This window comes from Phaethon lepturus, unplaced genomic scaffold (assembly GCF_000687285.1).
Source record: "Phaethon lepturus isolate BGI_N335 unplaced genomic scaffold, ASM68728v1 C13314854, whole genome shotgun sequence".
NCBI lineage: Eukaryota > Metazoa > Chordata > Aves > Phaethontiformes > Phaethontidae > Phaethon > Phaethon lepturus.
This window is the reverse complement of record NW_010572926.1, coordinates 1-572: the sequence shown is the minus strand read 5'-3', so window position 1 is coordinate 572 and position 572 is coordinate 1. Positions and strand designations below refer to the sequence as shown.

General features: G+C 48.8%; 1 protein-coding gene across 1 annotated transcript; it reads right to left on the bottom strand.

The window, feature by feature from the left end:
- Positions 1-8: 8 nt before the first annotated feature.
- Positions 9-569, bottom strand: LOC104627377 (olfactory receptor 10A5-like; the record flags this gene model as incomplete). Its single annotated transcript, XM_010295572.1, has 1 exon — positions 9-569. A coding segment is annotated over one exon (561 nt), but the record flags the coding sequence as incomplete, so codon positions are not given.
- Positions 570-572: the final 3 nt, after the last annotated feature.

Genomic DNA, 572 nt, shown 5'->3' with positions numbered 1-572 from the left:
AGGTGTGAGGAACAGGTGGAGAAGGTCTTGTGTCTGCCCTCTGCAGAGGAAATCTTCAGGATGCTGGAGATGATGGAGGCATAGGATACCAGGATGAGACAAAACGGTGTAAAGATGACCAGCACTGTGGCTGTAATGATCTGCTTTTCATATGAAGAGGTGTCAGTGCAGGAGAGCATGATGAGGGGGGGAATATCGCAGAAGAAGTAGTTAACCTTCTTGGGCCCACAAAATGGCAATGTGAACACCCAAGCTGTCTGCACCACAGACACAACATTACCAGTGCAGCATGACAGCAGCACCAAGGAAAGACGAATTCTGTTGTTCATGATGATTGCATACCTAAGGGGGTGGCATACGGCCACATAACGGTCATAGGCCATGGCTGCTAAAAGGTAGCATTCTGTAGCTCCTAAGAAAATCACAAAGTAGAGCTGTGTGGCACAGCCCATGTAGGAAATGCTCCTGTCCTCTGACAAGAAGTTTACCAGCATCTTGGGAACAACGATCGATGCTGTGGAAATATCCAGGAAGGACAGGACCCGGAGGAAGAAGTACATGGGCATGTGGAG